At 44.6% G+C, this 17,428-nt stretch overlaps 1 protein-coding gene across 1 annotated transcript in view; it reads right to left on the minus strand.

Annotated features, from left to right (window-relative positions):
* The window catches only part of LOC112069323 (DENN domain-containing protein 1B-like), a 205,428-nt gene that overhangs the window by 49,710 nt on the left and 138,290 nt on the right, over window positions 1–17,428 (minus strand). Inside the window, 6 exon segments of the mRNA XM_024136630.2 lie at window positions 2,667–2,777; window positions 4,909–4,962; window positions 6,537–6,596; window positions 11,391–11,471; window positions 14,988–15,017; window positions 15,020–15,059. Coding sequence (XP_023992398.2) covers window positions 2,667–2,777; window positions 4,909–4,962; window positions 6,537–6,596; window positions 11,391–11,471; window positions 14,988–15,017; window positions 15,020–15,059 — 376 coding nt within the window.

A 17,428-nucleotide genomic window follows, 5' to 3' on the forward strand; every position in this document is an offset into this window, starting at 1 on the left:
AAAACTACAGTACAGATACCGTAGCAGAACGGTAGAGATAGGATTTGGATGACATCACTCCTGCTCTCCTCTCCCTGTCACTAAACATTTGGTTCTGCTGTCAGCCACGGAGATAAGAAGCACAGAGAGAGATCCCCTCCCTCAGACCCAGCAGCTCTACTCCAACTACGGCAGAGAGTAAAAGTCTAATAACAGATAATAAACTATGTGAGAGAGTTAGAGTGTCTAATAACAGATAATTTAGGGTATGTCGGCCATAAAACGTAGCAGCTTTAAGAGAAACAGTCTAAATAATTCCTGGTCTAGTGCGGCTTCCCAGCGTGTCAGGGAGATAAAGCCGGTTGACTGGAGCACTGAACTCTGAATTCTGTCTACGTGTGCACGTGTGTGCAAACCATCAAAAAAAACATTTAGTTTGATGTAGTGTTGTAATATCGATGAGGAATGCCATGTTTAAATCAGACACATAAACCTACTTTACTACTCCTATGATGTTTCTGTAGTTTAGCAGTGATGTAAAGTACTTAAGTAAAGTACTACTGAGTTATTTTTGGGCGGATCTGTACATACTATTTATTTTTTTGACAACTTATACGTTTACTTCACCATAAAGAAGAAAAATAATGTACTTTTTACTCCATACATTTTCCCTGACACACAAAGTTTCTCGTTACATTTTGAATGCTTAACAGGACAGGAAAATGATGTAATTCACACACTTATCAACAGAACATCCCTGGTCATCCCTACTGTCTTCTGATCTGGAGATTCACTAAACAGAGAAATCCCTGGTCATCCCTACTGTCTCTTGATCTGGAGGATTCACTAAACAGAGAACATCCCTGGTCATCCCTACTGTCTCTGATCTGGAAGACTCACTAAACAGAGAACATCCTGGTCATCCCTACTGTCTCTGATCTGAGACTCACTAAACAGAGAACATCCCTGGTCCTCCCTACTGTCTCTGATCTGAAGACTCACTAAACAGAGAACATCCCTGGTCATCCCTACTGTCTCTGATCTGGAGGACTGGTGCCGTCTGCGTTGGTAATAGAAGGAATTTGAAGAGATTTATACTTTTATACTTAAGTATATTTAAAACCAAATACTTTTAGACTTTTACTCAAGTAGTATTTTACTGGGTGAATTTAACTTCTCACACAACTGGGTACTTTTTCCACCTGTAGTTTAGAGCAGGGGTCTGTACCATCCTGTAGTTTAGAGCAGGGGTCTGGTACATCCTGCAGTTTAGAGCAGGGGTCTGTACCATCCTGCAGTTTAGAGCAGGGGTCTGTACCATCCTGCAGTTTTAGAGCAGGGGTCTGTACCATCGCTGTAGTTTAGGTACAGGAGGCGTGTACCATCCTGTTAGTTTAGAGCAGGGGTCTGTACCATCCTGTAGCTTAGAGGGGTCTCCATCCGTAGTTTAGAGCAGGGGTCTGTAGCATCCGGTAGTGTAGAGCAGGGGTCTGTAGCATCCTGTAGTTTAGAGCAGGGTCTGTACCATCCTGTAGTTTTAGAGCAGGGGTCCTGTACCATCCTGTAGTTTAGAGCAAGGGGTCTGTAGCATCCTGGTGTTTAGAGCAGGGTCGTTACCATCCTGTAGTTTAGAGCGGGGCTGTACCATCCTGTAGTTTAGAGCAGGGTCTGTACTGTACATCCTGTAGTTTAGAGCAGGGTCTGTAGCATCCTGTAGTTTAGAGCAGGGGTCTGTACATGTACCATCCTGTAGATTGTGTAATGAAGAGTACCAGAAGAAGGCCCTAAACCACCCCAGTCATAGACTGTTCTTCTTACTACCGCATGGCAAGCGGTACCGGAGTGCCAAGTCTAGGACAAAAAGGCTTCTCAACAGTTTTTACCCCCAAGCCATAAGACTCCTGAACAGGTAATCAAATGGCTACCCCGACTATTTGCATTGTGTGCCCCCCCCCCCTCCAACCCTCTTTTACGCTACTGCTACTCTCTGTTTGTCATATATGCATAGTCACAATATATATATACACTCATTACATAAGTACATACTACCTCAATTGGGCCGACCAACCAGTGCTCCCGCACATTGACTAACCGGGCTATCTGCATTGTGTCCCGCCACCCACCAACCCCTCCTTTTACGCTACTGCTACTCTCTGTTCGTCATATATGCATAGTCACTTAACCACATCTACATGTACATACTACCTCAATCAGCCTGACAACCGGTGTCTGTATGTATCCTCGCTACTTTTATAGCCTCGCTACTGTATATACCTGTCTTTTTATTGTTGTTTTATTTCTTTACTTACCTATTGTTCACCTAACACCTTTTTTGTAAGTAAGCATTTCACTGTAAGGTCTACTACACCTGTTGTATTCGGCACACGTGACAAATAAACTTTGATTTGAAGAAGGTACTCACAGGGTTAATGAAGAGGTACTCACAGTGTTAATGAAAGATTGGTACTCACAGGTTAATGAAGAGGTACTCACAGTGGTAATGAAGAGTACTCACAGTGTTAATGAAGAGGTACTCACAGTGTTAATGAAGAGGTATCACAGTTGTATATGAAGAGGTACTCACAGTGCATTTAATGAAGAGGTACTCACAGTCGTGTAATGAATGATGGTGACTTCCTATCATGCTAATGAAGAGGTACTCACAGTGTTAATGAAGAGGTACTCACAGTGCTAAGCTTGCTTGAGGTAATGATGATGCGTCGTTCGTGCAGCATGCTGGCGTACAGCTGTAGCATGTTGTTGACGTCCACCGCCACAAAATACTCTGTCAGGTTCCTCTGGAGGGGGGGGGGCAAGAGAGACAAGACAGTCAGTGACTTCATAACTGCTCAACGGCTCAGACACAAGACTTATTTGGCAAGGACTACAGACAAATACAGATAAAGTGAAAGCCACGTCGCGGACACAGACCCCTCTCTCTCGGACAAGCTAAAACACCTTCACACGCTTCGAGGACAAGAAACACAGAGCCGTGGGCCCCCGCCGCTCACGAGGACTGTGTGCTCCCGACAAACTAAATGACTACCGCCCCATAGCACTCCCTACTGTCATCATGAAGTGCTTTGAGAGGCTAGTTAAGGACCATATAACCTTCACCTTACCCTACACCCACTACAATTCTACCTTGCACATTAGACACGGTCACTAGCTGACCACCACCTGGTACTCTACCCTACACCTTAGACACGGTCACTAGCTGACCACCGCCTGGTACTCTACCCTACACCTTAGACACGGTCACTAGCTGACCACCGCCTGCTACTCTACCCTGCACCTTAGACACGGTCACTAGCTGACGCCGCCTGCTACTCTACCCTGCACCTTAGACACGGTCACTAGCTGACCACCGCCTGCTATTCTACCCTGCACCTTAGACACGGTCACTAGCTGACCACCGCCTGGTACTCTACCCTGCACCTTAGACACGGTCACTAGCTGACCACCGCCTGCTACTCTACCCTGCACCTTAGACACGGTCACTAGCTGACCACCGCCTGGTACTCCGCACTGCTGGAACTAGAAACACAAGCATTTCACTGCACCTGCTTTAACAATTGTTGATCTCTGTTCACAACAAATAAAGTCTGACTTGATTACTACACACTTCTCAAAGCATTAGGGATGTATATCACTTTCCTTTGAGTCCAGGAAGTAACACATTTCACAAATGTAGGTCATTTGTTTACAGTATTTCACAGCCCTCTCCAACTGCACTGAACAAAAATATAAACGCAACATGTAAAGTGTTGGTCCCATGTTTAACGAGCTGAAATAAAAGATCCCAGAAATGTTCCATARGCAGATTAAGCTTATTTCTCTCAAAAATGTGTTTAGATCCCTGTTAGTGAACATTTCTCCTTTGTCAAGATAATCCATCCACCTGACAGATGTGGCATATCAAGAAGCTGATTAAACAGCGTGATTATTACACAAGTACACCTTGTGCTGGGGACAATAAAAGGCCACTCTAAAATGTGCAGTTTAGTCAAACAACACAGTGCCTCAGATGTCTCAAGTTGAGGGAGCGTGCAATTTGCATGCTGACTGCAGGAGTGTCCACCAAAAATGTTGCCAGATAATTAAATGTTAATTTGTCTACCATAATCCGCCTCCAACGTAATTTTAGAGAATTTGGCAGTACGTCCAAACGGCCTCACAACCGCAGACCACGTGTATGGCATCATGTGGGAGAGTGGTTTGCTGTTGTTAACGTTGAGAACAGAGTGCCCCATGGTGGCGGTGGAGTTATGGTATGGACAGGCATTAGCTATGGACAACAAACTACATTTTATCGATGGCAATATATAATTGGAATATACAGAGATACCGTGAAACAAGATCCTGAGGCCCACTGTGGTGCCGTTCATCCGCCGCCATCACCTCATGTTTCAGKATGATAAWGCACGGCCCCATGTCACAAGGATCTGGACACAATTCCTGGAAGCTGAAAATGCCCCAGTTCCTCCATGGCCTGAACTACTCACCAGACATGTCACTCATTGAGCATGTTCGGGGTTCCAGTTCCTGCCAAAATCCAGCAACTTTGCACAGCCATCGAAGAGGAGTGAGACAACATTCCACAAATCAACAACCTGATTAACTCTATGCAAAGGAGATGCGTGAGGCAAAATGTTGGTCACACCAGATACGYACTGGTTTTCTGATCCATGCCCCTCCTTTCTTTTTTTAAGGAATCTGTCATCAACAGATTCCCAGTCATGTGAAATCCATAGATTAGGTCCTAATGAATTTATTTAAAATTGACGGACTTCCTTATATGAACTGCAACTCAGTAAAATCTTTGTAATTGTTGAATGTTGSGTTTAWATTTTTGTTCAGCGTATAAATACATTTCAATGATCATTTCATCCAACAGGCTCTAGATCTGGGGAAGGCTGGTTGACTTACACTCTCGGGGATGGTGGGCAGGCCGTTGATATCTGGTGTTATGAAGTAGGAGTGCTGAGGAAACACACAGAGAGAGAGAGAGGACAGGGTCAGCAACGTAGAGTAGCATGTCACTCAGCGAGAGAGAGAGAGAGAGAGAGGACAGGGTCAGCAACGTAGAGTAGCATGTCACTCAGCGAGAGTGAGCGAGCGAGAAAACTTATGAATCCTCATCTATTCTTCTGTGGGAATTATTGAGCTTCCGTCTGTACTGACAGCTAGGAGGGTAGCACTGACACACACACACACACACACCTGATCCCTATAGATGTAAGATGAGGTGAGCTCTCTGGTAGGAAACAAAGTCTTTATTTCAGTATTAAAGGGTACAAGCAAAACACACACACACACACACACACAGGTTGCTGAGAGGATCAGAGAGCTGCCTGTCTCACTTTGGGAAACCAGAGCAGGTTGTGACTGTTTGGATCAAAGACGCCTGAGAGAGGGACAGAGCAGGTAGGAGACCATAGACTYCACACACACACTAAATCACACTATATTTGAGACGTTATTACACACGTCATATGACGACAGACACACATTCATACAAGCACATATATACACACACACACACACACTAAATCACACTATATTTGAGACGTTATTACACACGTCATATGACGACAGACACACATTCATACAAGCACATATACACACACACACACACACACACACTAAATCACACTCTTTATTTGAGACGTTATTACACACGTCATATGACGACAGAAACACACACACACTAAACCCCACTCCAGATAACATAGCCCCAGCGTTTTGACTCCTTAGAAGAGAGAAAAGACAGAGACCACCACCTAGCACAGGTCAAAACTACAACACCCATAAAACACCTCACCTGGAAAAAGGGACCAAAGGTCAAATCGACAGTCCTCACAAACACTGTCTGATGACAATTCACCTAAATGAATGATGCAGCCTGATTTCTATGGTTGAGTCGTGGTACACTATGTTCTGCCTTGGAGTCGGTGATATCTTAATGGTGGATTACTGTTGCTTGATGTTGCCCATGGCACAGCACAATCATTGAGAACACACGCACATTTGTTTGCGCGTGTGTGTGTGTGTGTGTGTGTGTGTGTGTGTGCGTCCTCAGTTCAGTTCCATCAGTCCCAGGCCCTCGCTCTGTGTGTGTGTGTGTGTTTGCTTATCTGTAATTTTTTTCAAAGCAATGTTTATATAAAAACATGAAATGTGGGTTAACGGGATAGGCATCAAGGAGACTTTCTGAGCACAATTGCCTTTGCTTTAAACATGCACCATAAAAGAGACTTCTGATATTCGGGAAGAGAATACAGTACAATGGAACACCATTAATCATTCACTCAGTTTGATTGTTTTCCAGAGAAGAAGAAACCGACTCCAAGGCCCAGGATAGGTTTGTGTGTTTGTGAGATTTTAAAAGACAGACAGGCTTATTTGGCCAAATTGGATAKGCCTCAGCTCCCATGCGGTTAGAGTAGCAGCAGCAGCAGCGGTTTTAACATTTCACATCTCTCTTTCTCTCTCTCTCTCTCCTCCCTTCTTTTTCTTCCCGCTCTTTCGTTCACTCAATCTTCTCCTGCACTCACCGGCTGCTGGCTTGGTGCATCTTTCAGTACTTGCCCAGTGGCTATATGCAACAGTGCTGTCTTCACAGTGAGAGAGAGAGAGAGAGAGAGATAGAGAGCAAAACAGAATTCACACTTGAAAGGGGACAATGATCTGGCTTTTTTTTTTATCTTGGCAGCCATGATAAAACTAAAACATCTTGTGGAAGATTCTACTTCATCAATTTAATAGTTGAAGCCTAACCTCTCCTCTCGGGGTGTTTTCTCAGTTGAAGCCTAATCCTCTCCTCTCGAGGTGTTTTCCGTCAGTTGATAGCCTGAACCTCTCTCTCGGGGTTTTTCTAGTTGAAGCCTAACCTGCTCCGTTCTGCGGGTGTTTTCGTCGAGTTGAAGCCTAACCTCCCTCTCGGGGTAGTGTTTGTCTCAGTTGAAAGCCTACTCTCTCTGGGTGTTTTCTCGAGTTGAGCTAACCTCTCCTCTCGGGGTGTTTTTCTCAGTTGAAGCTAACCCTCTCCTCTCGGGGTGTTTTTTCTGCAGTTGAAGCCTCACCTCTCCTCTACGGGGTGTTTTTCAGTTGACAGCCTAACCTCTCCTCTCGGGGTGTTTTCTCAGTTGAAGCCTAACCTCTCCTCTCGGGGTGTTTTCTCAGTTGAAGCCTAACCTCTCCTCTCGGGGTGTTTTCTCAATTAACCTTGGTAATGAAAAATTAACGTTGATTACAAGCGTGCCAGACTACAAAACAAACAGAATAAATTGTATTCCTCCTCCTCATGTTGCTTCACAATCCAACTGAATCTTTCTTTCTTATCAATGTATTTATTGGTTAATAAAAGACAACTGGAATAAATTGAACTGTATAATTGTATAACCTTTAGACATTACAGCCAAGGAGAGGCTAACTGTTGTAAGTCTTAGTCTACTGTAAAGAATAGCTGCCTTCTTTTACAACACAATACAGTAATCATGCAGAATAACAAATAGAGACTACATTTTACAACAATAAAAGCAGCTTTTTTTGGACTTTAAAACCTCTATTTTCCCCATCAATTTAAAGCCACAATTAGCAGTTGAAACAATAACAAAGCCCATTCCCCGCCCCTGTTTCGGTAAAAAGCTGAGAAATGGTGCTGGAGAAATGTCACCACTTTCTAATTCCTAGACAGAGCTACTGACACAATTAGTGACCATCCATGACATAAAAATGATAGTAAAAAAAAAAACTGTCTATATAGTGTTTGTTTACATTGACTTTGTTAATAACAAACACTGGAGAAAAACAAGCTTTTATTTTGGGTTCTGATGGGGGACGACCATTAAAGCTCCTGAGGCATTTAGAAGTTATATTCCTCAAGAATCAAATGGGTACATATCAATCATTTGTCATTCCAAAAATGTATGTAACAACTCCAGATGGCCCCTTTAAGGCACAGTTATGGAAAAGGAGAGATTTAAAAATAAGTGTTATATTTGTCCAGTAATCCTCTGTGAGATAGTGTCAGGCGTAAGTAAAACAAGACCTGTGTTTGACGGCCAGTTGGTTGTTAGGATGTTTCTACCCGGGACAACTAGGAGACATGATGAGTTGCGAAAGCGGCCATTAGGCTAACAGACGTCCATCTAAGGCTTATCCCACAGACCACTTGTGTTTCTAAACAAAGTGTCAGCCCCTTCTCCTCACTTATCTCACTCCTATCTTCCTTATCCTGGCTCTCCTTTAACTCTCTCCTACTGTTACCCTTTCCACCATCCGTAAATTCCCCCTTACCTGTCCATCAACCATCCGTTTCTAACATCTCACAAAAAGATAAAAAATATAATTAAGTCGTCTCGTTCCATGCCTTCCTGATATCCCCCCAGTTAACTTTCTGTCCTCATCCTAGATAAATAAAAAAAAAAAAAACCTCTCGTCCTCCTCATTCCCTAATCCCTGTCCTCCTACCGTTCCCTCTCTCTGATCTCACATCTCACTGTACTCCTTCTTTACATCACTCCCTGTCCTTACTACGTTACACTCCTTACCGTTCCACCATCCACTTTCCTCTCTCCCTCAAGTTTGCCCTCTACTGTCTCCCCGTTCCCTCTCATGTTCTACTCAGTCCTACTACGTTCGTCCATCTCTGTGCTCCATCCATCTCATCTCATGTTCTCCGTCTCTCTCTGTCTCTCACGTTCTGCTCTCTGTTGCTGTCTGACCTATCCGTCCCTGACTACGTTCTGACTCTCTATGTCCACATCGTTCTGACTAGATCTTCTGTACTCACCCTTCAATTTTACTCTACATGTATTCCCTAACGTTTCATACTACATGTCCTTGACATCCGTTCCCTCTCCTGTATACCACTCAGTTAAAATTATATATAAATAAACAAATAATATAAAAATTAAATAAAATTAAAAAAATATTAAAATTAAAAAAAAAAAAAAAAAAATAAAAAAAAACAAAATAAAAATAATAAAAATATCTATAAAAAAATACCACTCACTCTCACCTCAGTTCCACGCTCTATACCTCAGTTTAAATAAAAAACAATTAATATAAAAAAAAAAATAAAATAAAACAAAAACCTTCTCCTCTTAATCACATACCCCGTTCTATAATCTCTCCATATCTCTCCGTTCCCTCTCTGTCCCTCCGTCAAAAAAAAAAAAATTAAAAGATAAAAAAAAAAAAAAAAAATAATAAAAATAAAAAAAAATAAATAAAATATATAAAAAAATAAAAAAACAAATAAAAAGAAAATATCCTCTCTGTCTGACCTACGTTCCCTCTCCTGTACTCCTTCGTTCCCCTCATCCTGTCCTCCGTCTCAGTTATAGACCTGCTGCTGTACTCTCCGTCCATCAATACTCTGTCTTCTCTTCCGTTTCCATACCTCTACTCTGTCTCTGATTCTTCCCTCTCTGTCCTCCTCCGTTACCCTCTACGTCTCCACTCCGTTCCTTTACCCCTACTGTCCCCTCCGTTTTCTTCTCCTCTTCCTCTCCGTATTCCCTATTGTCTCCCTACCGTGAAAATTCCCTATCCGTATCACCCTGAGATATTCCACTCCTCATGTTTCCCTCTCACGTCCTTCACTCCGTATCCTCTACATAGTCTCTTCTGTCTCCCTGTTCGCTTCCTGATGTCCTCCATTCTCTCTACTGCACCTCGTTTGCCTATCTGTATATCCGTTTGCTCTCTGTTACCTCCGTTCTGCTCTTGGATCTACTCCGGTTGCCTTCTGTCCACTCCGTTCTACCCCTCTCACATGTCATCATCGTTCCACACTTCCTGATTACCTCCTACGTATCAAAAGCAAAAAAAACAAACCCCTCTATGATCTCCTCACCGTAAAAAATAATATAACCTCTCTGTCCTCACTAGTTTCCCATCTCTAGGACTCGTTTATAAAACAAAAAAAAAAAAAACATAAAAATAAAAAAAAAATAAAAAAATAAAAACAAAAAAAAAAAAAAAAAAAACATAAAAACTAAAAAAAAACAAAAAACAAAAAAAAAAAAAAAAAAAAAAAAAAAAACAACCATACTCCTCTCCTGTATCCATCCGTTAACACCTCTCTGATTCCTCCTCGTTCCTTCTTCTGTCCTCCTCGTATCCTAATCCTGTCTCTCTCTGTCTCGCTCGTTCACCTCTCTGTCTCTCGTTCACTCTCCTGTCTCTCGTTCCCCCTCCTGTTCCTCCGTTCCTCTCTGTCTCCCTCGTTACCCTCTCTGTGTACTCGTTTCGCTCTCCTGTCCTCCTCGTTCCCTCTCTGTTCTCTCTCCCTATCACTGTCCTACTCCGTCCTTTCCCTCTCCTGTCTCCTCGTTTCTCTTCTCCTCTGTCTCCTAACGTTCCCCTTTCTAGTCCTCCTCCGTTTCCATCTCTTCTGATCTCATCCGTTCCCTTCCTGCTCTCCGGTCCCCTCCTGTCTGCCTGTTCCCCTCTCTCTTCTCAGTTCCCATCTCATCTCCTCACGTTTCCCTCTCCTTCCTCGTTTCCCTCCCTCCTCTCTGTTCTCCGTTTCCATCTCTCTCTGTCCCTCCGTTCCACTCCTTCCTGTCCTCCCTCGTTCCCTGTCTCCCTCGTTCCCTCTCCTCTTCTCCCTCCGTTTCCCTACTCCTCTTGTCTCCCTCCGTTCCCTTCCTTCCTGTCCTCCCTCGTTTCCCCTCTCTCTGTCCACCTCCGTGTTCCCTCTCCTCTCCTCCTGTCCTACCCGTTCCTCTCGTTCTCTCCTCCTCTCCTTCTCTCGGTCCCCCATCCTGTCCTCCTCGTTCTCCTCTCCTCGTCTCCGTCTCCCTCCGTTTCCCTCTCCTGTCACCCATCGTTTCCCTCTGCCTCTCCCTGTCCGTTCTGCCCCTCCTGTCCTCCCTCTCTGTTTCCCATCATTCCCTAACTAATAGTCTCCCATATCCCTCTCCTGTTCATCCGTTTTCCTGTTCCCTCTCTTCTCCTCCGTTCACCCCTTTATCGCTCCGTATAAAGTACCATCTCCTGTCTCCTACCGTTCGCCCTCTCATGTCTCCTCCGTTCCCTCCTCCTGTTCTCGTTCCTATCTGTCTCACCTCCGTTCCACTCGGTTCCCTCCTGTCCTCACTGGTTCCTCCCTGTCCTAACTCGGTTTCCCTCTCTGTCCCTCCCTCGGTATCCCGCTCTCCTGTCTCACGGTTCCCTCTCCTGTCTCCTGGTTCCCCTCTCTGTCCTCCCGGTTCCCTCTACCTGTACTCCTCCTTCTCCCCTCTGTCTCCCTCCGTTCCCTCCTTCTGTCTCCTACCGTTCCCTCTCTCTGTCCTCCTCAGTCCCCTCTCCTGTCCTCCCTCCGTTCTCCCTCCGTTCCCCCTCTCCTGTCCTCCCTCCGTTCCCCCTCTTCTCTCCAGGAGTCCTACTGTACCTACCACACTCAGGTTGACGGGGGTGAAAGGCTTTGGCACCGGCAGACTGTACAGTGAGTTCAGCATGTCATTCAGCTCATTCTCCTGAAAAACACACCACAATAAGAATTATCCAAATGTAAAATCGTGTGTCAGATATATATACAAAACACCAGGTGAATCCAGGTGAAAGCTATGATCCCTTATTGACGTCAACTGATAAATCCACTTTAAATCAGTGTAGATGGAGGGGAGYAGACAGGTCAAATAATAATTTTAAAAGCCTTGAAGCATGGATTGTGTATGTGTTCCATTCAGAGGGAGAAAGGGCAAGACAAAATATTTAAGTGCCTTTTGAACAGGGTATGGTAGTGTGTCAAGAACTGCAACGCTGCTGGGTTTTTCACGCTCAACAGTTTCCCTGTGTGCATCAAGAATGGTCCACCACCCAATACTTTCTTAAGGCACTGTAGTTACTATGACTGGTTACTAAGACATAATTGCATAGTTATACTAAGACATAGTTAATAACACAGTTACTAAGACAAATGCATAGTTACTAAGACATAGTTACTAAGACATGGTTACTAAGACATAGTTACTAAGACAAATGCATAGGTACTAAGACTAAGTTGCAAAGTTACTAAGACATAATTGCATAGTTAGTAGACATGGTTACTAAGACATAGTTACTAAGACAGCTACTAAGACATAATTGCATATTTACTAAGACAGTTACTAAGACATAATTGCATATTTACTAAGACAGTTACTAAGACATAGTTGCATAGTTACTAAGACATAGTTACTACATTTACATTTACATTTAAGTCATTTAGCAGACGCTCTTATCCAGAGCGACTTACAAATTGGTGCATTCACCTTATGATATCCAGTGGAACAACCACTTTACAATAGTGCATCTAACTCTTTTAAGGGGGGGGGGGGGGGGGGGTTAGAAGGATTACTTTATCCTATCCTAGGTATTCCTTAAAGAGGTGGGGTTCCAGGTGTCTCCGGGAAGGTGGTGATTGACTCCGCTGACCTGGCGTCGTGAGGGAGTTTGTTCCACCATTGGGGTGCCAGACAGCGCAAGTTTTGACTGGGCTGAGCGGGAACTGTATTCCTCAAGAGGTAGGGAGGCGAGCAGGCCAGAGGTGGATGAACGCAGTGCCCTTGTTTGGGTGTAGGCCTGATCAGAGCCTGAAGGTACGGAGGTGCCGTTCCCTCACAGCTCCGTCGGCAAGCACCATGGTCTTGTAGCGGATGCGAGCTTTCAACTGGAAAGCCAGTGGAGAGAGCGGAGGAGCGGGGTGACGTGAGAGAAACTTGGAGGGTGAACACCAGACGGGCTGCGGGCTAACGAGACGGGCTACTAAAGTGCATAGTTACTACAGACACAGGCTATTGTACATTATTTTTATTTAAGGCCTTTTTGTCTCTGATTGCAGCTTTCAATGGTGGAGTGCTTATGATACAACACAGAGCCCAGAGAGACAGAGAGAGACAGAGAAGACGACAGAGTGTGTCGTGGAGACAGTGAGAGAGAGGTGTACGATTGAACAGCCTCCTGTCCATGAGATGCTGAATGCTCACACGCATGGTAGTACAGAGCTGAGCCTGAGGAAACACTTAATTACCCCTGGTCCTAAACCTCATCTGTTCAAGGCGTCCCTCCATACGCCTTGCTACGGCAGGGTAAAATATAAACCAAACCATGGCACACCGACACTTCTCTTCCCCAACATCACCTCATCTCTCTCTCTACTCTCATCATCAAAGATGAAACACAGAAATGTTCCACACAAACAAAGGAGTTATTATTTTACCAGAAAATAGCCTTTATACTTGTGCTCTTTCTTTGTTTTGACTGGAAATGACATGCGTCAAACACATTCATCCATATTTACACTAACGTAGTTTCAGATCCACCCAAGTGATCAGAGATTCAGGAGGACACCATTCCAAAACACCAGAAATTGTTCTGTTGATGGCAATGATCAATTAAGGAGAGAGCTGTTGAGGAGTAAATAATAATATAATATACAATAACTAAAATATAAAAATAATAACAATTGAATATTAGAGAAGCAGGTCAGGATAATGACGGGTTAGCACTCCGATTGGTTGAAATTGTTGCATGACATGGTCCGTTCCTGTGCCCCTCTGACCCTACGTGTGTGTATTAGGAGGGGCTCGGTCTCCTTCATGCCTCCTCAGCAGTGTTTGAGGAAGTAGAGATACAGGCACTCCTTAGTTCCAGCTCACAACCAATCCTTCCTCCCTCATGCTCTCTCCTTCTCCCCCTCCTCCATGCTCTTCCTCCTTCCTCCTCGCATGCTCTCTCCTTCTCCTCCCCTCCTCTCAATGCTCTCGCTTCTCCTCCCCCTCCTAATGCTCCTCTCTTTCCTCCCTCCTACTCGCTCCTTCAATGCTCTCTCCTTCTCCTCCCTCCCCTCATGCTTTCTCTCTCTCTCCCCTCCTCAATTGCTCTCTCCTTCCCCTCCTCCTCAATGCTCCTCTCCTTCTGCCTCTCCTCCTCAATGCTCTCTCCTTTCTCCCTCCCTCCTCCTCAATGCTCTCTCCTTCTCCCTCCTCCTCCTCAATGCTTCTCTCCCTTCTCCTCCTCCTCCTCAATGCTCTCTCCTTCCCCTCCCTCTCCTGCATGCTCTCTGTCCTCTTAAGTCGTCTCTTTCTCCCTCCTCCTCATGCTTCTTCTTCTCCTCACCTCCTCCTCAATGCTCTCTCCTTCTCCTCCCTCCTCCTCAATGCCTCTCTCCTTCTCCTCCTCAATGCTCTCTCCTTCCTCGCTCTCCCTCCCTCAATGCTCTTTCCTTCTCCCTCTCTCCTCAATGCTCTCTCTCCCTCCCTCCTCCTCAATGCTCTCTCCCTTCTCCCCCTCCACTGCCCCTCTCCGCCGTCACTCTCAGCTCCTGCATCCCTTGCCGTCCCTCAATCCCCCCGACACTCGCCTCCGGCTCCTCACTTCTACTTTCCCTCTCCCTCCCGTCCTCATTAACCCTTCAACTGTACCCTCGCGTCTCCACCTCCCCTCTCCATCCCCCCTCCTTCTCCCTCCCTCCTCCTCAATGCTCTCTCCTCCTCTCCTCCAATGCTCTCTCCCTTCCCTCTCCTCAATGCTGCTTCCTTCTCCCTCCCTCCTCAATGCTTCTCTTCTCCCTCCCCTCCTCAAATGCTCTCTCCTTCTCCCTCCCTCCTCTCATATGCTCTCTCCTTCCCCCTCAGTTTATCTGTCAGGGGAAATAGTTAGCCGAAGTGTGTGCATGTTCATCTTGTTATCCTAAACAGTTGTTGTTTTTCCAGTAAATCATTCAAGAGTCCTCTCTCTCTCTATCCTCCTCTCTCCTCTATCCCTCCTCTGCTCTTTCTATCCCTCTCTCTCTTTCTCCCCTCTCCTCTCTCTTCTATCCTCTCTCTCTCTTATATCCCTCCTCTCTCTTTCTAATCCCTCTCTCTCTTCTATCCTCTCTCTTTTCTTCCCTCTCTCTCTCATCTGTCTCTTCGTCTCTTTCTATCCCTCTCCCTCTCTCGCTCTCTCCGCTCTCTCTCTACTCTCCTTATTAAGTTGCCACATGTCTTAAAGAAGTACAGAGATCTTACCTGGTTTGTGGTTAGGTAATCTGCTAGCGTATGTTCAGGAGCTTGTATAGATCTCCAAACCAGGGCAGATAACTTGAGAGACGGAGAGAAACACAAAAATACACATGTTTAAATCAGCTAAGACATATGAAACTGTATAATCGGACTTAAATAAGTAGGACTTATGGAGGGAGCAAGGGCTAACTCACAAAGAGACGCTAGAGCTAAGATGAGCTATGACTCAGGACAGGGCGCTATGGACTCAGCCAGGGCCGCTATGGACTCAGCCAGGGCGCTATGGACTCAGCCAGGGCGCTATGGACTCAGCCAGGGCGCTATGGACTCAGCCAGGGCGCTATGGACACAGCCATTGTATAGTCCTACTGCTGTGGGTAAAATAGTATACTGTACATCTCATCAACACATTCCTCTTATTCTGAGGGCTTTGCATTTGACACATTCCTGTCGTTTTACACATTCCTGGGCCAGTGAGAGCTGTGGTAGGAGGAGTAGGAGGAGGAGGAGGTGGGGGGGGGAGGAGGGATGCCATGGTTTACAAGCATACTGATCCCAGATGCACAGCCCAGGCTCAACACAAGCCAACACGCAGACGCAGAGGGAGAGAAGCATTACCACATCACCTATTTACACATTTTCAAATAGACATTCCTTCTGGTTTTTCCTTACCTAATTAATGTCAAATTAATAAATAAAATGAACAAACTAAAAATAATTTATACTGTAGTGTTTGTGTTATAGCTAATGGCAAAATACACCCACCAGAAGCCAGAAGCATCTGCAACATGTCTCGCTTGATAAGATTGACACGTTCTTGGCGGAGATATTTGACTTGCTTTTGAGGTGGAATGTGGCCAGCGTTTTGTTTTGGCTTGAAGGTTGCTCAGAAAAAAAGCTCAATTCATTTATAATGTTATGCAATCAAATAATAAAAAAATGTGGTGGGGTATCGAAGTGAGTTATTAAAATATTATTCAGCTTTGGRTGTTAACATGTATTTTAGAAAACGTCTGGCATAATGACAGTGGAAAACGTTATCAATCTGCACTTCAACAAATAAATAGATGCTTCCTTAACTGAAGGAAGGATGAAATTAAGAACAAATGAATGAATGAATACGGTCAAAATGAAACTTAAATTAAACAAAATGTGTGGGTATTATGCATTAACAAAAGTTGGTTGTTAAATTGAAATGTCTACCTGGCTAACAAAAAATGACCGCCAAAAAAAAATCGCAATGAAACTTTCATTAAAATACTGTCTCTAAGGTGACTAATGTAGTAAGTAGGCTAATACAAAATAATTCCAAAGAGATGACAATAAAATGTTTGATTTGTAATCCCCAGTAAAAAGTGTGTGTGTGTGTGTGTGTGTGTGTGTGTGTCTTGGCTGAGGGACTTTTATTAGCCGTGGAAGTCCTGTAGAGACAGGGGGATGCTGGGTAGTTCTCAGGGCATGGGTCACTGGCTGCTCTGCAGACTGGAATTAACACACAACAAGAAAACAAAGTCAACCTAATGCAAATTTTAATATTGCTAAATCTGCAAGGGGCCAATGACATGGCGATTCCCGGGCAAGTGCAGCCAAGCGCAGCCATCAGGGGGCCTGAGTGACCATTAACCTGGAACAATCAGCTTTTTCACATGCCAATATTTTGATGTCCGCGTGAAGATCTCCRCGTAATCAGGTCATACACTGTCGAAACCCAAAACCTAACATGCCTGTGTTATCAACAGAATTCACATGCTGACTGGACATTTAAAAACAGAAACCTAAAGAGATAAATATGCCATGTTTCCAAACGAAATAGCAGTGGATATTTATCTGAMATGTGGGTGTGTTGAAGTTAATCAATACCACCAAAAAAATGCTAAAAATAAAAATAGAAAATCTGAGCAGGTCACTGAAATCGTCATTATCAGTCTCCTCTTGCCCTTTGTTTAAGAAGCTAGGCTCCTGGACACTAATCCCTTCCATATCCCACGTCAGGGTTTATTTAAATAGTCCTCTCTCGCTCTCTCCTCATCTGTCCTGTCAGCCTCTCCTTCGTCAGGCCTCACAACCCTTTCAACCATCACACTCCTTAATGACCAGGCTGTAATCTTTTGTGTTAGAGACAAAGAAATGATTGGTGTAGCAGAGAGCAGCGAACTGCAACTCATCACGATACCCAGATAGGGATACCGGACTACATCTTGCCTTAGCAAAATTAGGCTGAGGTTTCTCTATGGTATGCGTTTCTTTTTTCTTAAATGAAACTATGTCAGTAAGCACTGCTCCTCTCCCCAGTTAGCGGCTTAGCCCTGTTTGTGTTTCCTAAGTCCCCGATAGAAAGACATCCATCACTGTGTGTGGGGGCTTGGTTATCTCTCCAGCCGTTTTAAAACACACATGTCCCTTCAAAGTACTGTATACTCACAAAGTAAACCAATTAATCTGGGGCC

This window comes from Salvelinus sp. IW2-2015, unplaced genomic scaffold (genome assembly GCF_002910315.2).
Source record: "Salvelinus sp. IW2-2015 unplaced genomic scaffold, ASM291031v2 Un_scaffold986, whole genome shotgun sequence".
NCBI lineage: Eukaryota > Metazoa > Chordata > Actinopteri > Salmoniformes > Salmonidae > Salvelinus > Salvelinus sp. IW2-2015.